This window comes from Nerophis ophidion, linkage group LG03 (genome assembly GCF_033978795.1).
Source record: "Nerophis ophidion isolate RoL-2023_Sa linkage group LG03, RoL_Noph_v1.0, whole genome shotgun sequence".
NCBI classification, from domain to species: Eukaryota; Metazoa; Chordata; class Actinopteri; order Syngnathiformes; family Syngnathidae; genus Nerophis; species Nerophis ophidion.
Window position 1 is genome coordinate 54,726,933 of NC_084613.1, and position 21,480 is coordinate 54,748,412.

Sequence of the window (21,480 nt, forward strand, 5' to 3'; positions counted from 1 at the left end):
AATAAATGTTTTTGTGTTTTTAGTCGCCGTAATAGTCATACTAACTCATATCAACTCCCGCGTCTGCCACTGCAAATATAGCACGTCTTTGGCGTTGCTACCTATTATGGGTGTTTACGGCTTCCGTAGTAAAACGTAATATGACGAGTACGGAAATTCAAATAAAAACAAATGGATACATCAAATAAAAGTGTAATTTGATTATGCCGTTTTATATTTTACATTATATAAATGTATGATGCTGTCTGGTCACATGTTTCCACGTTTTGCAACGTTTGTGCTTTTCCAACGTGACTGGGGTTATAGTTCAGTAAACACTGATGATGTCATCATCTGAAGATGGCTGAAGCAGGGTGAGCATCAACTCGCCCATTAGTTTTACTTTTAAAGTTCACTTTGCTAATTACTGTGGATATGTATGTATATTTGTGTAGCTGTGTTTCTTTTATTGTTTCTTTGAACTATAATATTCGAACAACCGTGCTGCACAGTGGCCGGAATCGTTTCAGGAAGTCCATTTGTTTACAAAATATAGCCTTGCTAGCGTTAGCTTAGCTTGGATGCGTTTGATCTTTAAAAACATTATTCTCAACATTTTGAGCAATTAACATTAACGTTATTTTATGTTACTGGCTTGCATGACTATTCAAGCAGTATAATTATACTCTATCATGGCAAATTCTAGTAATTGATAACATCGAAGCGTATGGAATGCGTAGTACTTAAAATAAACTGCCATTTAAATGTTAGCCAAATAATAGAAGTCCGAAGTCATTGTATTCCAGAAATGTTGCCTCAAGTCGTATGATGAGTTTGTTGTTGACATTGTGGGTTTTAGTTAAATGTTAATCAGTCGCTGTGCTTGTTTGAATTAGTTCATGTCTGTTCTTTGTGCGTGTGATGACAGAGAAGGCTGGTGGGGAGCAGGCTGGCTTCAGCAAAGCTTCCAGGCTGTCAAAGAAAAGGTAACGCATTCATACTATTATGCAGAATAGTGATTGCTTGGTTGAATATATATCCATCCATCCATTTTGTACCACTTGTCCCTCTCGGGTTCGCGGGTTGGGGGGCTTGTTGTATCCTATTCCAGCTGCACTTGGACAAGTCGCCACCTCATCTGGATTACTTGGATTTCTGCATAAATTGGTGATAAAATGTATTCTGCTGGTCATCAAAGTCACAACAATAGACAGACATCCATCCATCCATCCATCCTCTAACGCTTATTCCCTTTTGGGGTCGCGGGGGGCGCTGGCGCCTATCTCAGCTACAATCAGGCGGAAGGGGTGTACACCCTGGACAAGTCGCCATTTCATCGCAGGCAGACAATCTGCTTAAATTAATACCGCACAAATAATAGAGATTTTCATCTCTTTTTATTGAACATAACATGTAAACATTCACAGTGCAGGTGGACAAAAGTATGTGAACCCTTGGATTTAATAACTGGTTGATCCTCCTTTTGCAGCAATAACGTCAACCAAACGTCTACTGTAGTTGCAGATCAGACCTGCACAATGGTTAGGAGGCGTTTTGGACCATTCCTCTTCACAAAGCTGTTTCAGTGCAGCAAAATTCTTGGGATGTCTGGTGTGAATCGCTCTGTTGAGGTCATGCCACAGCATCTCAATCAGGTTGACGTCAGGACTCTAACCGGTCCACTCCAGAAGGCGTATTTTCTTCTGTTGAAGCCATTCTGTTGTTGATTTTCTTCTGTGCTTGGGGTCGTTGTCCTGTTGCATTACCCATCCTATGTTGCGCTTTAGTTGGCGGACAGGTCGACCACGCCTAGGGAGATTAGCAACAGTGCTGAACTTTCTCCATTTGTAGACAGTCGTGTTTTACCGGGGACACGTGAACATCATGGCTTTTAGAGATACTATCGTAACCCTTTCCAGCTTTATGCAAGTTAATGATTCTTGGTTGTAGATCTTTTGTGAGCTGTTTTCTACGAGGCATGGTTCACATCAGGCAATGCTTCTTGAGAACAACATACTTATCACAGGTGTGTGTTTTTTTAGGGTAGGGCAGCTTTAACCAACACATGATCGCGTCACATTGATGAGACGCCATGTTGTCTGAGTCCTGGCGCCAATCAGCTCTTGGGAGAAGTCATTAGCCTAGGGCAGGGGTAGGGAACCTGTGGCTCTTTTGATGACTACATCTGGCTCTCAGCTAAATCTTAGCTGACATTGCTTAACACGTTAAGTAATGAATAATTCTGCTGGCAATCACAGTGTTAAAAATAATGTTCAAATTATAAAACATTCTTATGCATTTTAATCCAACCATTCATTTTCTATCGCACCTGTTCAAGAAGTTGCATTAATGGTAAGAAGTATTATATTTATTATTGGTTAGCTTTAGAATAACAATGTTATTAAAAAGAATAAGAAGTGAAGTATATAGCGCTTTTTCTGTAGTGACTCAAAGCGCTTTACATAGTGAAACCCAATATCTAATTTTTACATTTAAACCAGTGTGGGTGGCACTGGGAGCAAGTGGGTAAAACGTCTTGCCCAAGGACACAACGGCAGGGACTAGGATGGCGGAAGTGGGGATCGAACCTGCAACCCCCAAGTTACTGGCACGGCCGTTCTACCAACCGAGCTATACCGCCCCAACTTATTACACCCTAAAAATGTTGGTCTTACTTAAAAATGCACGCATTTAGTTGTATTCAGTGTTGAAATATATTATATGGCTCTCACGGAAATACATTTTGAAATATTTGGCTTTCATGGCTCTCTCAGCCAAAAAGGTTCCCGACCCCTGGCCTAGGGGTTCACATACTTTTTCCACTCTGCAGTGGGAATGTTTACATGTTGTGTTCAATAAAAGATGAAAACCTATCATTTTTTGTGCGGTATCAGTATAAACAGACTGTTTGTCTATTGTTGTGGCTTTGATGAAGCTCAAAACACATTTTATGAGTAAATTATGCAGAAATCCAGGTAATCCCAAAGGGTTAACATACTGTTTCTTGCAACTGTATATTGATATCATTTTATTAGCCCAGCCCTAGGATCACACCCAAACGACAATTTGGTGTCTCTATTTGTTTTAAACACTGCTACTTTGTCAACCAGCAATTTACAGCCTTATTGCAAATTTGGTCCTATGTGACAGCAGTGTAATCATGAACTTTTCTTTACAGTCATCCGAGGCCTTAGATTTTATAAAACGAGACTTGACTGAGTTCTCCACTGTGATGCAGCATGACACTGCTTGTTCAATTGTGGCCACAGCCACTGCTGTCAAAAACAAACTTGCGGTAAGTTGTCACTTTTGTCACTGTCCTATGGTCGTTGCAGAATTGGCTAGAATTGAAGGGGAAGGGCTGTTGTCAGGTGGAAAGGCTGAAAACTTAACTCAACTGAGAAACTATTTTGCTTGTCAATAACTCTAAAATAAGATGTAACAACATAAAAGTTTCATACACAGTTATTGTGACCAAAATGATCACGGTTATCATTATTATCGAAATATTGTTGAATGTGATCAACAGGTATTAATACACACTCTGAAATCTTTTGACCAAGCTATTTTTCTTAAATAACTAAACTAAATATACTCATTGTTAGAAAATCCACTATTTTTTATGTTTTATATTGATCATGCTTTACTGGTAATGTTTCAGTCTTTGTATTAATAAAGTGATTCTGATTCTGATTTTATCGGTTTTAATGGCTTAGCTTTTAAATATTGGTTTATATTTTAGAGATGTATTTAAATGAAAAAAGTCCATAGCAGCGTAACCAATAAAGCTTATTATTATTATTTTTACTATCATGTATTATTTCTGGCTGGCGTTTTAGCATCATACTCTGTTCAGTGGTCCTTGAACACATCGTAAAAATGTATTCGCTTCATATTCCTCTTCTAAGCGAATACAGCCTGTAGGTTCAATGTGCAAAATAGAATACCTTAGATGTTCAGACACCAATGTGTTGATGTAAGTTTAGATTGGTCAGTCCGTGACTTTATGAAAGTGTAGTCATCATCACTGTTTTTTGAAAATTTTAATATGAAAAGGCATCCGCCAGGAGTTTTACCGGGGTTATTGTTAATACAGTTAGTTTATCGTTACACCCCTACTGCATACCATAGCATTTTTCCCACACTATGCAAATGTGTCAACTAAGCACAAACACATTGAGCAGCCTTGGAGGAGATAATAAAATACAATAATTTTCTAATGCTGTCCCACATCATTACATGTTGGTTCATTATCTAAATTCGATCCTCTGGCGGTTAAGGTACCGGTAACATTTTGAAGAAGATAGCGCTTGGACTTCGACAAATGCATAGTTCACAAAATTTTCCTTTCCAGGTTGAAGGCTCATCAGAGACCACAGAAAAGATGAAGAAGAGCCTCTCTAGTTTCCTAGGAGTCATAACAGACACACTCGCTCCACCTCCTGATAAAACCATCGACTGCGATGTTATCACATTGGTGGCAACACCAGCAGGAACGACAGAAATCTATGATAGTTCAAAGGTAGGCATCGATCTGACCTGGACTTTCTTCTATATCGAACTGGTGTGTACATTCTCACGTCTAGTTGTGTTTTTATTAGGGCTATCAAACGCTAAAAATATTGAATCGCATTGTGTTTGTAGTTTATGCATGATTAATTGCAAACAGACAATTAATCACAGCAGACAATTTGACACAAACTCTTTTACAAACACATCTAAGCACACACACAAACACCTTACTGTGTCTTGTCACTTGTTTGTTTGTTTGTCAGTCTAGGCTCGGGCGTAGTTGCACATGCGTCATTTGCATGAGTTTGTGTGGGGGCCTCTCAAGTCGACCGGGGTACGATAACCAGGAAACGTGTAAAAAAGACCATCTTTCCTCTGGCAGAGTCGTGTTTTGCTTTATTGTGGGGCAAAAATGACGCTCAAATAAGCAACCGCACATTCAAATACAAAGTTAAGCCTTTGTTGTCCTTACAGGCACGTCTCTACAGTCTGCAGGCTGACCCCGCCACATACTGCAACGAGCCTGATGGTAAGTCGACATGTTGTTTGTTTTTTAGGTACCGTATTGACAAAAGTATCTAGACAATTATTAATCACAAGCAGAACTAATACCCCTATTTATCCTGAATCTTTAAAGATCATCTTTTTAGGACCAATTGGACAATTGTATACCTCCAACCTTGTTGGGACAAGAAGGCTCTTTTCTGTTCCAGTGTGACAATGACATTTTTGGATAGGTTTGGTATAGAAAAACTTACACAGAAAGAAACCAACCTCAAACCATCAAACACTACGCTACATACTTTAGAAACATACACATCACAGCAGATGGCTACAAAATGCACTTAAAGGGTAACTGCACTTTATCATTCATTCACAATCCTTATGAAAGACAAGACAAACGTCTTTTTTTCTGCATACTAACTTGTGATAATCGTCTCCTACTCCGTGGCTAGCAATATAGCTAATGGGAGCAATGCATTTTTTGCCTCCAAATCACTTTGAAAATGCATCCAAAAACCGCCGACAATACTTTAATTACATTCCGTAAACTGTATAGTCACTAAGCTGTAGCAACATTGATATTGTAAGAGCAAACACTGTGGAACTATTTTGCTAGTGTAGAAAAACATTGCCATGCTACGGCATCAGCTGTAAGCCGTAAGCTAGAAACTGCATCAACAACTGAAGGGCTTTTGAGTTTGTAATGCACAAGCGATAGGACAACAGTATGTACTGACCGTAAAACATGAAGAATTATATTACAGTACCTGAAAAGTATTAGCTCACATTTAATTTTTTGTTTGTACTTAGCTAACTCGACAGCCTATGTACGGTACTGTACGTTGATGTGCTGCATGTATCATGAATAATATCATAGTGACTTACTCGATGGACAGTTGTCTGTTTGGTCCATTTGGTCGGGGACGTTTACAGTTGATTTGCATAAGCATACCATTAATTTGGCTTAGCTTGGCTCCAAGTTCCACATTTGCAGCGTGACCAAGCCACGTCAACCTCACTCTCTCGGCTTTCGTCTGCTCCAATGTTTCACCCTCTGTTTGTGCTCGCTTCTATAAGCAGCAGTTAATCCTCCGTATATTCAGCTTAAAAAAAGATAAGGTTGTAAATCCTCATTTGTCAAAAAATGGTCATCTTCGTTGTCTATTACAAAGTCTACCATGATTACATCACACTCATGTTTGTTTCCGGAAGTCGGAAGTGCACTGCTATGGAAACAGAAATAAAGGCGCTGAAGAAAGAAGTTTTAGTGTTGCTTAAAATGACCAAAATATGGTAAATATTGTACATATTATATATTGTTATTAATGTGTCTGTTACTACATTAAAGATATACTTGCAGCGTCTATATAAAACGTTGCTAGAGGGTTTTGAAGTTGTTTCAGAGGGCTATGAAGGCTACAACGGTGACTCCCATTAGCCGCATCTTGCAAGCATTTTTTATCATCTTTAAAATAAATTAAAAAACATGTCTTCTTGTCGCCCACAATGGTTGTGAACGGTAGGCAGCAATCCCAAAAAAGTGCAGTTTCTCTTTAAAGGGCTATAAACCCCACCTATTGTTTTTAGCATTTTATTATGTAAACACAATAACATGACTCCCAAGTCCATACTAAAATCAAATAGTGTTTATTTACTTTACTTTTCATTATCTTGGAAGTACTTTAGACTGAGACGATTAAAGACTGGTCATACAATATATTTATGGACAATCAACCTTTAATCTCCCTCATCATCAGTGACTGCACGCTGGGAGGCATCACAAAATCCAACAAGGATACCTCCTTCTGGTCGTTATGAGACATCATTGCCTGAAAAATACTTTTAGTCCTTAAAGGTCCCATCTTATAAATTAGTTTAACTTTTTTGTTACAACTCAGAGGTGCCGTAATCGCCAACCTCTGCGCACAGCAAATCTATGTCACGCACAAAATAAAAGCCAATCCAAACTCTAAACAAAATAAACATATCATTATTTGTTTTGTCAGATTTTGCAATGCAGCTCTGTGAGTGACGGGTGACCACTAGCAGCCCTAACATACAAAACAATGTTTGGAAACACTTTTCAATTATTGTTACGTCCCTTTCAAAATAACAGGATATCCATCGATCACGTAATTGAGCAAACTTGTTTATATTCGGCTGTAACCACACCAAAAACATTTGTAAAAAAAAATATATCTACTAAAACTGGTTATTTTCTCCTTCACAAACCGCCCAAAACCAACTCTTTGTCTTCTGTCACATCAACAGCAGCCGCTCGCTCTTTCTCTCTTACTTCACCTACTCAGTGGCCTAGTGGGCAGAGTGTCCGCCCTGAGATCGGTAGGTCGTAAGTTCAAATCCCGGCTGAGTCATACCAAAGACTATAAAAATGGGACCCTTTACCTCCCTGCTTGGTACTCAGCAATAAGGGTTGGAATTGGGGGTTAAATCACCAAAAATGATTCCCGGGTGCGGCACCGCTGCTGCTCACTGCTCCCCTCACCTCCAAGGGGGTGATCGAGGGTGATGGGTCAAATGCAGAGAATAATTTCGCCACATCTAGTGTGTGTGTGACAATCATTGTGAAGTGAATTATATTTATATAGCGCTTTTTCTCTAGTGACTCAAAGCGCTATACATAGTGAAACCCAATATCTAATTTTTACATTTAAACCAGTGTGGGTGGCACTGAGAGCAGGTGGGTAAAGTGTCTTGCCCTAGGACACAATGGCAGTGACTAGGATGGCTGAAGCGGGTATCGAACCTGCAACCCTCAAGTTGCTGGCACGGCTGCTCTACCAACCGAGCTATAGTATACCACCCCAGTTGGTACTTTAACTTTAACTTCCACCAATAAAAAAACACTCATAACACTTAGCCACTGATGCGTTTATGGCCACACAAAAAGTCGAACAACCCCCAACACCACATAAAGTGTAAATGCCAGGTTGGTAAACTATTACTCCTCAATCAACTGTGTTCTTATGCTACTGTCATTTATTAAGAATGTTAATTTATGGATATTCATGAAATGCTGTTACTAGATTACATAAATGCTATTAAAAATATATATTTTACAGACCGAAAGTTACAGGAATGTACACTTAATCCCATGCTTACATCTCATTGTGCAACATGAAATTGTTTAAGGGGAACTAAATGTGAACTCTGAAAGGGGTACAAATTAATTTCCTAAGTAGAAACCCCACAATGGCAGAGGGGTTAGTGCGTCTGCCTCACAATACGAAGGTCCTGCAGTCCTGGGTTCAAATCCAGGCTCGGGATCTTTCTGTGTGGAGTTTGCATGTTCTCCCCGTGAATGCGTGGGTTCCCTCCGGGTACTCCGGCTTCCTCCCACCTCCAAAGACATGCACCTGGGGATAGGTTGATTGGCAACACTAAATTGGCCCTAGTGTGTGAATGTGAGTGTGAGTGTTGTCTGTCTATCTGTGTTGGCCCTGCGATGAGGTGGCGACTTGTCCAGGGTGTAACCAGCCTTCCGCCTGATTGTAGCTGAGATAGGCGCCCGCGCCCCCCGCGACCACGAAAGGGAATAAGCGGTAGAAAATGGATGGATGGATGGATAGAAACCCCATCCAGGCATAAAATACTAGTACACAGCCTTTTTAGATTTTCATTGTAAGTGGGCCAAATATCTTATTTTGAAAAATTATATCTCATGAAAATGACTGCTCTGATTTGATTATTATAATAAAACATTTATAAAACATCCAAAGATATGCACCTGGGAATAGGTTGATTGGCAACAATAAATGGCTCTAGTGTGTGAATGTGAGTGTGAATGTTGCCTATCTGTGTTGGCCCTGCGATGAGGTGGCGACTTGTCCAGGGTGTATGCCGCTACTGCCCGTATGCAGCAGCTGAGATTGGCTCCTGCACCCCCCCGTCTCCCCAAAAGGGACAAGCGGTAGAAAATGGATGGATGGATGGATGGAATTAGATATATGACTTGTTATTAAGTCAGGTTTGGGACAGGTTTGATGCTGGTATAGCCACAGTGTGAACGTCTGAAGTTGCTCAGATGTGCTCCACTGAATGCTCAGGGAGTTTTTGCGTCTGTTCAAGCACATGAAAAATTAGAGAAAATATTGCCTACAATGGTGTATTCAATATATGTTGCCCAAATCTAACCTTGATGCTGGTATCTGGACATTTTACAAGTGTTTTTATAAAGCTCTACTGGAAACATGCAATTTTTTGTGACTGTAGCTCCATTGAGTGCCTCTTTTCCTAAATTTGGAGCAAGCTAGTGGGGGAGATTAAAACATTTTCTCACTTTTGATGGGCTTTAACAGGCTCTAGGGACACATTACTGTTAGAACATTATCACAAAGTGAATTTAGCTCACTTGAGCATCTTTAATCATGGTTACATTGATTGTAACAAGTTTTGTTGCCATGAGATCTGTTAAAGTACTTTTGTGTGCATATTGCATACATTTCTCCAAGAGACTCAATACTCTTATGAAGAAAGATAAACTTTTTAACTTGTCTTTTCGCATTTTTGTGCTGAGTCCCTCGTTATTGTTAATAGCAATACCACATCTTTATCATAAGATATGTTGATGTTTAGTTTTAAGGTACTTTGTGTGGTGATAGATACATATATTAACACCGATTGCAAAGTTTGTCAGTTCAACCTGATTTTGTGTATTCTCCCCAGGCCCCCCAGAGCTGTTTGACAACTGGCTGTCCACCTTCAGTATGGAAGAAAAGAAAGGAGATATCTCAGAGCTTTTGATCAGCAGTCCATCAATACGAGCGCTTTACACCAAAATGGTATGCTTACTATTGTGATGCTGCTTTTACTGCAGTTAGTTTTTTAACTAAAAGATCCAACAATCTGTAGAGCTGTGTATATTGTGGGATTTTTTTTTATAAAGGTACCGGCAGCAGTGGCCCATTCAGAGTTCTGGCACAGATACTTCTACAAAGTCTTCCAGCTGGATCAGGTAAACTTAGAACTAACCTGAGCAACTCTTGTGGTCTAGTAACCCGGCATGGCAATTTATTTTTCAACAATTGTTGCCATTTGCTGCCTAGTTTGTAAATGTCAATTTTAAATTTAAAAGCAGACACAAATAATTTTTTTACAGAACCTTTGTATATGTCAATTTTAAATTTAAAAGCAGACACACATTTTTTTTTTTTTACAGAAACTATCTAAAAAAAAATTGTGAAATGAAATCTAAATGGGCTTAGGGTTTTGAAGTTGTTCAGATAATGTATACATTCTTCTTGCACACGCTCTTTTTCTTGACATTGGATTGTTACCTTAAAGGCGGCATGGAATGAATGCTATGTGAAGATAAGTGAGGAGTAGAGGTTGGAAAAATGTATAGATTCTTCGATGCATCACAATAGAACTTGATTCTGAATCGATGGACGGATGTCCAAATATCCATTATTTACGTATTTAAAATAAATAATACAGACGGTTGTAAAATACAACATAAATGCTAAGGTTTGGTTCCAACCAGCCAGAAGAGAACCATTCATTTAATGTTATGTGTTAGCTGAGTTAGCACAGACACACGGAGGAGGAGAGAGGAGAGGAAAAGTAAGAAACAAGTAAATAATAAATGCTTTGTACATTTCAAAAAAGACTAACTGGAACCGTGTTACATCAGTGACAAACCAGATGAGAAGTGGTATTAACAAATAGATTAATATGTCAGGAAGAACAGTAATATCCACACAGTCCGATTTAAAAACAAATATAATTAATGTTGCTTATTTGATGTATTCTAAGTTTTGTGTACATATCACTGAAAGGGGTCCTATTAATCAAAACCAACTTTTCTCAGTTGTTCTTACCTGTATTTGGGATCCCCGTATGTGCCAAAAAATTGAAATCAAACCATGGAGGCATGACAGCAATATTTCTAAAACAATCTCGCCTTCTTCTAAACTCGATCCAAACAAGCCGCTTTTCGAGACATTAGTAATTCCATACATGGTAGAGGTTTACCCAAAGAGTTTTGTGCGAGTTCGCCATTTTTTATTCAGTTGGAGTCATTAAGTTCCTTCTTTTTCTCTATCTTCTTGTTGTGACTTGTACATGCACATTCATCCTAAAATCCTCCGCTGTTGCCTGTCCCTGATGTAAGTCAATAACACATAGTACCTTGAAGGTAGAAAAGCGCTATACAAGTACAATCCATTTATCATTTAGATGCTTGGCTCTTTTTATGCATTTGAAATCGTAAATAAATAACAAACAATTGAGTGAACAGACTGAAGTTCCTCCGTTGCGCTCATCATACTCTCTTCAAAAACATCCAGAAAGCACCAACAATACTCCCTTTACTTGTCATAATCTGAAAATTTGCCAAAAATCAGTGATATTGTTATTAGAGCCGCCAGCGCAGACAAACTATACTATATGTCGGTTTCTAAACTTATTGCTCATCCTCCTTGCGTTCAAGATCAAAAATATATAGTCCTAAATCATATTTTTTCAGAAGTAATCTTGGTTCTCACAAAGTCTGCTTGATAAGCATTGTTGTTGATGGGGAAGGGATATTTGGTTCTTAGCGCAACGTTACACGATCATGTGACTGGCTTCCACACTATCTCTCAAAATGGCTCAGGAATCTCTGTAAGATCGATACTATTTTAATCATATTTATTTATTTGCAAACTTGGGAAGTCTTTAAATCAGATATATATGATAATAGCTTCAATATAGAAGCAATTTTTCCACTCTTCTGGTAATTTAAATACATGCTAATTGATTCTATTGATAAATATGATATATTATAGATAGCAAAACATAAATCTTATTCATAGCTAGGTAGAATTGTGACTAATAGAAACATCTATATACTCGGTGATGGATCTGTGTGGCCATTACAAAGCGATGATGTTAGCAACTTGCATCGCAAACCTAATTGACTTGCTTAAGGGTTAAAAGGCAGGCGTTGAGAAAAGACTTACCTGCTAAGAGATGTAATATGATGTTGCTCGTGTTACCTGCTCAGGTGCTTACAAAAATGGCAATAAGAATTCATCTTTTAACATCTTTATTTACACCAAATCACAGTTAGTACCAAAAATAGTCTATTTATAAGGAATATCAGTTTTGGTATCAATAAAAACCAAACAATATACCTCTCTATTTAACATATTAAAACAAATTATCTTATTTGTTCTTAGATGTCAGGTTTTGCAGTGTAATGTAAGTGAATTTGTTAAAGCAAATATAAGAAAAGGGTTTGTTGTGTTAGGACGAGGCACGGCGATTGGCGCTGAAGCAGAGGGCAGAACAAACTTCCCACACTGAGACCCTTGGCTGGGAGGAGGAAGGTATGTTGGCAACAAATACAAATGGCTTATTTTTCGTTTCTTCACGTTTGACTACTTGTTTCTGTTAGATGACTTTCTCGGCACCACATCATCATCATCATCTCATTTTAATTCCCCCCCCCCATCGGACAAAAGCTTCACCCCGGCCTATATGGAAACCGCACACCTGAATCCCATCACGTCTCCCAGTGAAGAGCGTGACACCACTCCCTCCATTAGCAGCGACAGTGTGAGCCTGCCAACGCAGCTGGAGGTGCGACCGGAGCCCGTTGTAACTAAGCTGGCAAAGAATCTGTCAGAGGTCACTATGGACGATGAAGGAGACAAGACACAACTGAAACAAAAACCTGCACAGAATGTCTCGGCTCCTGATGGCCAAGTGGAGGCTGGCACCCTGCCGCAGGTGAATGTAGACGGGGGTTCGGCAAGGATCCCTAAAGTAGAGGCTGCACAGGAAGAGGGTCCTCAAGACTTGAGGGTGTTTGAGCTGAACTCTGACAGCGGGAAGTCAACGTCTTCTAAGAACGGCTTGAAAGGTACAATTATTTGTTAATGATATTTCATTTTTGTTTAGCTGTGAAGTGCTAACATTCACTTATATACTTGATTTTCAACTAAAATGTTCTGGGGTCCACATTTCCAGAAAGCTAAAGTCCGGGGGTCCAGACTTCTCGTTTCACTATTAGTTTCATTTAGTATATTACAGAGAACCCGCGTCTCCTACAGGAGGTATTTGATTTTGGTCTATTTATTTTGTCAGAGTTACAGGAACACGCTTCTGTTCCTAAGGACCTTCTGCAAAAAAATAAACTCGTGAAAAATCATCTTGAGGACAGCACTCTAGTGTTTTTAATAATCTGCTGCAAACATGTGAGTCTCTCACATGTTTTTTTTAACAGTTAAATAGCCCAAATGACAAAAAATAGAGGTTCTAAAATGGTACTACTACTAGTATAACTAAAAAAGCTGAACAAATAACTACTGACTGACTCTCAAGTAAACAAGCTACAACAAAACAAAGTTTGTAGCTGCCAAAAAGTAGATGACTTTGAGGGGTGCATTGAATGTAAATCTCAAGTTTGGATCCCAAATTTCTATGTTTGCTAGCAAGGTTGAAATGTCACTGCAAGGATTTGCCAATGTGTTTAGAGTGGCCCAATGTCCTATATACCAGTGGTCCCCAACCACCGGGTACCGGCCGTGGCCCGATTGGCACTGGGCCGCAAAATAATTTTTTATAAAAAAAAAATATATATATATATATATATTTTTTTTTATTAAATCAACATAAAAAACACAATATACACTCACAAATAGTGCACCAACCACAAAAAACTCCCTTTTTCATGACAAAAACGTCCCTTTTTCACGACAAAGAAGAAAAGAAACAAAAAAAAAGGACACCCACCCCCGGGCCGCGGGACAAATTATTAAGCGTTGACCGGTCCGCGGATACAAAAAGGTTGGGGACCACTGCTCTATACCAGTGTTTCAGAACCATAGGGCCGTGGCCCATTTTTGGGCTACGAGCGCCCCCTAGGGAGTCGCAAAATATATCTGTTTCTCAGATGTATGGGCCCTTGTGGTACTTAGCTGCAATACACTTTTCCGCCACTTGAGGCAATAATGCCAATATCAAACAAATAGAAGAAGTCTGGAGCTAACATCATAGAGAAGTTCTTTAAGCGCAAAAATTATGACTAAAGTGCTGAAACTGTATATTCCTTTGCACTTTAATTTTATTGACAGTTTATTTAGGAAGCATATATCTAAATTTCGTTGGACCTGTACCTGTACATGCACAATGACAATAAAGATCATTCATTCATTCATATCATTTCAGGGCATTTAATCGATCGCAACTGGACTTTTTGGTTTGTCCTCGAAGACATTGCACCTGTCCTCTGAGCAGGCTTCATCAGTTCTTGCTCACAAGTTTAGTTTAGTCTAGTCTAGATTTAGTCTACATCCGACCAATCTAAGTCTATTGGCATGAACTGATGAAGGCTACTCGGATGGGAGGCGAAACGTCTTTTAAAACAAACCAAAGCGTACAGTTTCGATCGATTAAATGCTCTGAGATGACAACGACCTGTAAGAATGAGAACATTTATAGACACATACATCATTATTATTTATTATCAAATTTAGTTAACATTTTTGTATTTATTTTAGCACCGTGTAAATGTATGTACATTTATTTTTGATCAGTTTTTATGAGCCCTTCTTTTGCAGTATATTTGATGAATGGTTTTTGTGTAATCAGCCTGACCTAAGCCTTGATATTAATCTTTGTGATTATTTGATTAGGTTTGTCTGGTTAGACTGCAAGTAGTTCGGATGTAATTGAGTATGATTAAAACTAACTCAGAAAAAATCATTCTAAAACTAATTCGGTGTTAATATGTAAGTGGTCTTTGGAACCCTCTGCAGTGAAAATGTTGTTCCCCGAGGTCAAAAAGGTTAAGAACCCCTGCTCTCTACAACAGGACGCACTCTAGTGTTTTTTTAGGAATTTGCTGCAACAATTTTTGTCTCCCAAGTTTAGAACTAAACTCCAACAGTAGAATATTCCTGACTAATAAGGATTACGTTTACTGCTAATGCTAAATACTGAGTCGAGGTGACACTAAGTCGTCGATCGTCATTTGTCCTCCAGGCTCCAGCACTGATGTGAGCGAGGACTGGGAGAAAGACTTCGATTTGGATATGACAGAAGAGGAAGTGCAACTGGCACTCTCTAAAATTGAAGCATCTGGAGAGGTTTGTGTTTTCTTTCTATCTCGATTTCAAAATTAGTGTAGAATGCCTGGCCAAAAAGCAAGGTCACACACGCTGAAATTTTTTTGGCCTGCCTTTTGCTTTATTACAGCATTGTTTCACATTGTTTCTGCCATAGCTGCATTCTTATTTCATGAGATTTGGACCAAAATGTAAACTGTCCCTACTGTACATCCATCTATATTCTATGCGGCTTGTCTCCCATTAGGGTCACAAGTGGGCTAAATAAAGCCTTTCCCAGCAGACATTGGGTTAAAGTTGGGCTGGTGACTAGCCAATCAAACGACGGTATACATTTTTGGTACTTTTGTGTATCCATGTTGAGGTACTCTTTCTAGGCTGATTAGAGTCAGGAAGAAATGCAGAGGCAGTTGGAGCAGAAAATACAGCTGCAATAATCTGCTGACATTCAATTAATTGTTTTATTTATTTCATCACAGCCCGTCCTCTAAATGTAGGTTTATTTACGATGACGTTCGTGTTTTTAGTTGTTGAAATGAAATCAGCAGTTGTTTTGCTAGCAACTAAATTAGCATGTCACAATTCTTTGTACAGGGTATTCCGTTTGTGCAAGTAGATGTGCGGGGGGTTGAAACAGCGCTTGTCCGGTCTGCTAACAACATGATTTATTTAGCCAGTTACTGTGATTAAACGCAAGTTGTTTAATGTTCACAGTGCATTGATTTTCATGGTAAAAATGAGGTGCGTCCCCAGGACACGTTAATAGTGAGTTTATTGCATCCAATAAACAATATTATTGCCATTATTTTCATGAGACCAAATTAACCATTAATGTAATAGTAATACATAATAATATTGCATGTACCGTATTTTTCGGATTATAAGTCGCAGAGTTTTTTTCATAGTTTCGCCGGGGGTGCGACATATACTCTGGAGCGACTTATGTGTGAAATTATTAACACATTGCCGTAAAATATTAAATAATATTATTTATCTCATTTGCAGAAGAGAGGAACAAATCACAATCGTCACACACACGTCAACCAATAAGAGTTTGGCGGGGGAGGGTCATGGCAGAATTGCATTGTGGGTCATGGGATTCTAACTGCTATATGCTACTGCCGTAGCTATTAAAATGGATCATTTCAACATTGGCTGTAACTTATAAAAACTGAGAAGGGCTGAACAAAATTGGCACCGAAAAGGAAATCATGTACTGCAGATTACAAGCTGGACGTAGTGAAATATGCAGCAGAAGAGGACGCGGCGCATACCTTTGGAGTTGGCAGAGTTGTTTCGAAGCGACATCGAGGAAGAAGATTTCATCGGATTTATCGATTAGGAGTGACAGATTGTTTGGTAAACGTATAGCATGTTCTATATGTTATAGTTATTTGAATGACTCTTACCATAATATGTTACGTTAACATACCAGGCACCTTCTCAGTTGGTTATTTATGTGTCATATAACGTACACTTATTCAGCCTGTTGTTCACTATTCTTTATTTATTTTAAATTGCCTTTCAAATGTCTATTCTTGGTGTTGGATTTTATCAAATAAATTTCCCCCAAAAATGCGACTTGTACTCCAGTGCGACGTATATATGTTTGTATCCTTCTTTATTATGACTTTTCGGCCGGTGCGACTTATACTCCGGAGTGACTTATAATTTCGAAAAATACAGTATATCCTTTCAAATGCAATAAACTTGTATTTCTCCTGTATTTTAACATTGTAATTGAAATGGAAATGTTTAAAGATCTAAGTTAAATAAAACAAACAAATAATTTATTAGCAAAATGTTACTTGTATAATAGAATTAATTAATTATCCATTAATAAAGTATCTTAAGGAGAGGATGGTTGGCTCAGATATACACAAATCGTTACAGTAAATAAAATAGCTAAATAAAGTAGTGACAAACAAAATTGCAATTCAGTATTGAACAGATGTAGAGTTGTACATTACTTACCTGACAATCAAGTTAGGACATTTTTAAACGAAAGTGCAAAGTAACAATATAAACACTTAAGTTTAAACAGATGTATTAACAGCTCATCTGCAAAATAAGAGTATTTTTTTACAGTACTAAATGGCAGCATGTCTTTAGCAATGTATGTTTGTGAGCGCCCACTATTTTGCACTGTTTTGTTAACACTGACCTGTCACATGACTTCTTCACCAAACACGAAACGAGTGCAAAGTGACTTTGGACTGTCGAGTGGTTATAATTCAAGTAGGCGTTGTTGTAGTCGCGCACTTTTAGCAAACTGGCTTCTCGGCGTTGATAGACTCATCTTGTTACACATGTTTAATACTGAAATTTTCATCGACTTTGGGTTTTGTGTTCATTTTGTCCATGTTAGCTGCTACATGCTAACTAGTTGCACTGTGAGATGCTACCTGGCCAGCGGCCCCACATCACTGCACAAACGGTCAAAGACACTTAATAAGGATAAGATAATTCACCCCCTTCTTTTCACTCCACTATGGTACAACTGTGCGAAGCTGCTAAAATTGACAAAAAGTGTGAATGCTCTTGAAGCATGCGGATGGCAATTTATCGACGCTGGAAAACTTACAGACTTTAATTTTCATTCATCGTCGGTTGATTAATTTATCGAATATAGTTGGCATTGACAATTGCAATAGTCCTCTACGAACACGCCTGTTTGCCTGCCAAGTGTTTGAGCCGGTGCCAAGTCTGCAACCGGACATGATGTCACATGCACCAAATGTTTCAAAATAGGGTACTGTAATGATTTATGTGAATCCATACTTTGTAGTACCGGCAGAATTCAGTCGGTATCCATAAAAGTACTCAATTCGGTAGCCATCCTTAATGTTGGCCAAAATACTACACTTGTTCTTCCACTTTATGAATAATGATTTGTAGAGTTCATAACCAGATTATAAGCATTTTAGCAATGTGTTTGTTGAAAACGTTACACCTTTTATCCAAAAGGCCCTAAATTTTAAGTGTGGACTCTTACCTATTTCTCTCTCCCTATCCTGATAGCGTTGTTGTTGCCTGGCATGTCTAGTGAATGACCATCTCGCATATCATCAGGTCGCAAATGGCTACTCTTCATGTAGAAAAAGACAATCTTTGAAGGAATGATGTCAGAAGGTGATGGTGCAAATCTCGCCATATGACTTGCTGGTTTGATACAGTTAACTTCTTTCACACCTTTTTCAAAGCAGCGGGTCCTTCCTATTGTAAATTTGTACATCGTTGCACTCGAAGAGCAAAAGTCCTCACATCTCCCCCCCCAAAGATTGTATCATTCCACAGGACATTGCTAATGTGAGCACCCACAGGGAACCTAACCACCAGATGCATAAATACCTCCAACATGTTTTCTCAACATTTCTTATGGTTTATCAAACGAGAAGCTAGTCGTGTCAGTTAAGGTTTACCGCTGAAACATAAACATCCATGCAGCAATTATCCAAGTAAGAACCTCTTTACTATTCTCCTATCCAAAGGCAAAACCCAGTAACTCAATTTTGGTCAAAACTGAGCTGATAATAATTTTGGAGTTCCTAGGTGATATGCTTTACATTAATGTATACGATATTGTAATTTGTTCCGTAAGTAAGCTGTTACGCGCATGGCAGGACCTAGCAACTACCACATAACCGCGTAGATACAACAGAAAAACCGAGTATCTCAAGGGACCAGTCGGAGCTTCTTTGTCAGTAGCCTTATTGTCTTTAATGAGACATTTGCGCGAATGGGGTCCGACGGTCAACCTGATTATGTGATATTATGGCACGAGGGGATATTTGGACGATTGGCCCAGGTCGTTGCAAGCACCTTCATTAAATGTATTGTTCTTGATTCTTCCCCTTGCATACTCTTTTGGGCAGATAACTGTGGAGGTCAAAATAAAAACTGGACGCTGTACACGGCTCTTGCCCAATGTGCAAACGCAGAATGGGGCCCACCCGAGATTGTGATAAAATATCTGGACAAAGGGCACACGTTCATGAGAGCAGATTCAATCCATGGCTCAATCGGCAAGAAAATGAAAGCTCAAGAAAACATCTATACGTTTGATGACTTTGTAGATCTTTGTAAGACAGCAACAAGATGGATTGGTTTTCCTTTGTTTTCTCAAAATCAGCTAGAAGTGAGTTACTAGGTTTTGCCTTTGGACGGGAGTATTTGCTTAGGTAAATCCAGTCATTGTTAATATGTGGACTTGTTTACCAGCCTCCCTCCCTTTTTTTTTTTTTTTTCAAACAGTTGGAAGAAGACTGGGAGAACTGGGAATGAGCTCCAACCACGATCCCCCGCCACCCAAAGCTCGTTCTCGTCCGAAGAACCACGCTTAACATGTTGAGTCCACACAGTCACCTTATCACCATTTGCAGTTAGGGAGATGTTCCATCTAGTTTGGACCAGTTTCGGCAAACCTGTTGCAAAGTGTGACAGGAAGAGAAAGGCAATACACATAAGACCTTCCAGGCTGTCGGTTTCGTGCAGACACGCCTCAAAGTGAGAAAATGCGATGGGCCCTGGCTATTTTTCGGAGTAACTTCTGATGGTAGTTGTGGTCAAGAGGAACTCTATGAAATTATCATATGCTGTACTGTATGTTCTTGCAAGGTCCAATATAGTTGTACCAAACGAGTGCTGCTGATACTATAGCAGCGAGAGCAATTCTTTTAAGGTAACTTGCGCCCACCTTTGTTACTTATTCAAGCAAAAAGGCCTCAGAGTTGTTGTTTTTTTGTAGTTTAACTAGCAGCAGCTACTCTCACAAATCATTTTAGTTTCTCGGGTGGCTTGTGGGGGAGAAGAACAGCGGGGCAAAGCAACGGGCACAAGCCCCACGCTATGATCTATCATGTATCGGAGAAGAATACATTTAAATATATAATATTTATTCAAAATGACTATTATTATCACCTTTGGATTGCATGTCTGCAATAACGTTATGGAAAACATTTTTTGTTCCGTCAGAGTTTTTAGATTCTGTGGCATGTCTAATCGACCGTGTACGTCTCAGATTACACCAAGGTTTCTGTACAATTACCAGTTCTAAGCTGTCACATTATTTTGAGGTTGCTTTCAATAAGTTTGTCAAATGAACATTGCCAATAAACTCTACATGACATATTGGGTTTCTCTTTATGAAATCATCAAATGTTCCATATACATTTTTTATTTTTTTTGGTGGTGGTAAAAGAGAAACAACCGGACATGATTCAAGGAACGTTATAATTATCGGGCTATTTGGTCTCTTCAATCATATTGAAAAGATGCCCTGGAAGTTGACACTTAAATCAAACTTTTTATGTTCCATGTAGCATTACACTGTCTAATATCATAAACGATGAAATCCAAGGATTCTGCAAGATTTTATTTAATTTAGCTTAGTTTTGATTGACACTGCCAGAAATTACTGTAACAATATGTTACATCAATGTGCAGTCATTAGTGAAAACAAACCATGTTTGAAGAAAATATATTACATATAAAGTAGTTTAAATGTGTTAACAACTTAAAATTAGAATAAACATGTGTATACATAAGATATAAAGTATATGACTGGCCTAACTAGGCTAAGTGGCAGTCCCTATTTAAAACCATATAGCTCCATGCTTTTTTATGGAGCTGCGAAATAATGAACAAATATATACAGTCGTGGTCAAAAGTTTACATAGACTTGTGAAGGACTTAATGTCATGGCTATCTTGAGTTTCCAATAATTTCTACAAGTCTTATTTTTTTGTGATGAAGTGATTAGAGCACATACTTATATGTCACAAAAAACATTCATGATGTTTGGTTCTTTTATGAATTTATTATGGGTCTACTGAAAATGTGACCTAATCTGCTGGGCCAACACTGCTGGGCCAACAGTATACATACAGCAACATACATTATACATTTTGGTGATGTAGAAAAGTTACAATCAAATCAAATTAGCTTTATGGCATGGCCTCTTAACTTCATGTGAGTGAATATAATTGACGACACCTGTTGACTTCTCTTAGCCCATTTAAATAGGGCTCATGTGATGCAGTCATTAGACTCGGTTACAGATGCGATAATGGTAAAGTCAAAGGAACTCAGCACATACAGTACCTGAAAAAACGAATCATTGACTTGAACAAGTCCGAAATGTCACTTGGAGCCATTTCAAAGCAGCTTAAGGTCCCAAAAACAACCGTGCAGACAATTGTTCGTAATTATAAAGTGCATGGCACAGTTTTGTCACTGCCACAATCAGGAAGAGAAAGCCAGCTATCACCTGCTGATGAGAGAAAATTGGTCAGGATGATCAAGAGTCAACCGAGAACCACCAAAAAGCAGGTCTGCAATGAATTGGAAGCTGCTGGAACACAGGCGTTAGTGTCCACAGTCAAACGTGTTTTGCATCGCCATGGACTGATGA

General features: G+C 38.8%; 1 protein-coding gene across 1 annotated transcript; it reads left to right on the forward strand.

The window, feature by feature from the left end:
• The first annotated feature begins 245 nt into the window (after nt 1–245).
• On the forward strand, nt 246–20,196 carry bsdc1 (BSD domain containing 1). The gene is made up of 11 exons (XM_061895648.1): nt 246–353; nt 908–965; nt 3,158–3,274; nt 4,334–4,501; nt 4,966–5,020; nt 9,682–9,797; nt 9,902–9,970; nt 12,248–12,326; nt 12,395–12,862; nt 14,986–15,089; nt 19,323–20,196. Exons 1-11 carry the CDS (start codon nt 340–342, stop codon nt 19,350–19,352), a joined length of 1,278 nt encoding a protein of 425 aa, XP_061751632.1. The 5' UTR covers nt 246–339; the 3' UTR covers nt 19,353–20,196.
• Nucleotides 20,197–21,480: the final 1,284 nt, after the last annotated feature.